The following is a 2,681-nucleotide window of genomic DNA, read 5'->3' on the forward strand; positions in this document are numbered from 1 at the left end:
ATTGTCCCCTAAAAAAGGTCATATTGTATTTGCGGGGAAAATGTGTGTACAGCCATCATGCCGGACAAGTGTGAGCGTATGGCACAGCGACGCAACCGTGCACCCTGCGGAAGGCACGCGAGGCTAGAACCGTCATTCCAAGCACAAGTCTTATCTGCTTCCGGTCCATGTCTCGCTGCGGCGTGGACCCACCCACTAGGCTATGCTCCTATAAAATCCAACCTGGACGAACCAACCCACACAAACTCCAAAACCATTGCCCTCCTCACAACCCCGCACTCTTCCCTCCGCCAAAGACCGGTGGTTGAGGCGTCACGGTAAGCTCGAGGCACAGACGAGAGCGCCATGGCCGGGAGCGCGAGGTCGGCGGCCGCGAAGCACGCGTACCGGATGTTCACGCCGTCCCGGAGCGCGGCGGCGCGGGGCAGCCCCGGCAGCGCGGCGGACGAGTTCGACGAGTCGGACGTCTGGGGCTCGTTCGGCGGGGCGGACTCCGGCCCCGCGGAGCTCGCGCGCGCCCGCACGATCCCGTCGTCCGCCCGCGCCAGCGGCCGGAAGAAGCCGCTGGACCATGCCCATGCCGGCCCCGGCGCCGTGCCCGGGTCGCTGCCGATGAGCATCCCAGACTGGCAGAAGATCCTGGGGGTCGAGTACAGGGGCCACCACGCCGGCGAGTGGGAGCTCTACGGCGACGACGACGACGACTACGGCAAGCTGGGCGCCGGCTGCCGGAGCGGCGCGGTGGTGCCGCCGCACGAGCTGGCGTGGCGCAGCCGCGCCGCGTCCCTGTCGGTGCACGAGGGGGTCGGCAGGACGCTCAAGGGGCGCGACCTCAGCCGCGTCCGCGACGCCGTCTGGAAGAGGACCGGCTTCGAGGACTGACTGACCGGAGACGGAGCATGCATGGCATCGGCATGGCTCGATCGCCGGCGGCTGGTCCAGTATGCGCCGCAGTATAGCCTCGAAGCGAGATCATTACTACTAATTGTTTCGCTCGTTTCGGGCCCTCCTTTTTGGCATGCGTAGCAAAAACAAACCGTAGTAGCGAAGACATGCGATCCTGACGGAAGGGGAGCGGGTGGGTGTTCGTTCGTTCGTTCATGGCGTGACAAATTTCAGGGGCACCTGGAGGAAAAGGCTAGCTAGGTTGGTTGGTCAGGCGTCGGCGTGCGTATTTTATTTCTTTCTTTCGTGTAGTCTTAAGCTTTTTGCAGTGGGTTGTACTGCTGTTTTTGGGCGAAGTTGCTGAACAGAGAAGAAATGCCTGTCTTTGCCAACCCGATCTCATGATACAGGAGCATAAATGGTAAAAGAAATTGCTTTCGGTTGAGTGTTACACCTTTCTGAAGTGACAAGATTACTCACATTTTTCTTCCAATATAACGACACTGTGGCCCTACTGAACAGTGAGCACGCACTGACATAATTGACCATTAATAATATCTATCGGATGTGTCTAGCTCTCATCTATACTAGATAAAGTCTACTCTAACTCCTACACCGCCGAATTCTACGCGGAGATTCATAGGTTTTTCCCCATTGATTTTGCTTGGTTAATCAGCAGTGTAGGAGTTAGATGAGACATTGCAGATGAGAATTAGCAAATTCGCTATCTGAAAAATACACAGATTGAATTATGGGAAGTTTCCCCGCAAAAAAAAAAAAAGAATTATGGGAAGTTTAGCTTCTGTAGTCTACATCTGGTAACACTAGCTAGTAGGGTCCCAGTTCCAAAAGAAAAGCTGATGGAAAGCGGCAGCTGGATTTTAAATTTCCAATCGGGGCAGGAGGTTGGGAGTCTCCGCGCAAGAGTAGGATCGATAGATCGATCAATAATTGATCATCCATCCGTTACTATACTATCACAGGCATCTAGCTAGGGGCGGGTCAGCTAAACTGATCACCGATAATATGGCATGGCGCCGCGTCGTTTTCCCGGCGACGTCGTAGCCGGATAAGGTCCCGATCGACGGCGACCCCGCCCGGCCCCATGCCGCACACCGGAAATGTCGAACGGAACAATCATCAGACGACCCAACCCAACCCCATCCAGCGCGACCCGCGGCCACGAGTCGTAACGCTCACGCGCCGAGCGCTACGTACGCGATATTAAAATTTAAAACCCGCACGAAACGGCAGCTCGCCAGCCAAATGCTCCGACGTCGACGCGGATGGGGCGTCCTCGGGGAGAGGCCCCGCTGCCCGGGCAGCGCTGCCGGCATGCACTTCGGACGGAGCGAGCAAGGCTGGCATGTGAAGCCCTCTCCCTCCGTGGTGGAACCGATGCCGCGCTCCGTGGTGGCACGTACGTAAACGGCCGCCATGCATGTCGGCCGGCCGCCTTGCACCAGCCAGCTGTGTGCCGTCCTGTCCACCCAAACCAACAGTCATGGCACGTCCATTACATTGGCACGTCGACGGACTGCGGCGCCGGTGAGGTGCGCGACGGTTCGGCCCTGGCACCTGGCGCCGAGCGCGCTCGCCACGCGCAGCCGTGCTGATGTTACCCCGATCCGGCAATGCTGACGTCTCTCCTCGTCCGGCGATCACTCTGCGAAAAGGCCGGGAGCAGTGCTAGCGGCCAGCGCTCGCTAGAAACCTCTGCACACTGCTCCTCTGCTGCGGCGGAGACACGCACGCATGGCATGGAGGAACGTCGCCGCATTTGCAGCCAGGGAGTA

At 58.7% G+C, this 2,681-nt stretch overlaps 1 protein-coding gene across 1 annotated transcript; it reads left to right on the top strand.

Moving 5' to 3' along the window:
• Positions 1-249: 249 nt before the first annotated feature.
• Positions 250-1,324, top strand: LOC119355841. Its single transcript, XM_037622727.1, has one exon. It carries the CDS (start codon positions 346-348, stop codon positions 880-882), a length of 537 nt encoding a protein of 178 aa, XP_037478624.1. The 5' UTR covers positions 250-345; the 3' UTR covers positions 883-1,324.
• Positions 1,325-2,681: the final 1,357 nt, after the last annotated feature.

This window comes from Triticum dicoccoides, chromosome 2A (genome assembly GCF_002162155.2).
Source record: "Triticum dicoccoides isolate Atlit2015 ecotype Zavitan chromosome 2A, WEW_v2.0, whole genome shotgun sequence".
Taxonomy (NCBI): Eukaryota; Viridiplantae; Streptophyta; class Magnoliopsida; order Poales; family Poaceae; genus Triticum; species Triticum dicoccoides.

Bases quoted from the DNA above. Each gene is read 5' to 3' on its own strand.
- LOC119355841 (XM_037622727.1), top strand. From the start codon at position 346: ATGGCCGGGAGCGCGAGGTCGGCGGCCGCGAAGCACGCGTACCGGATG.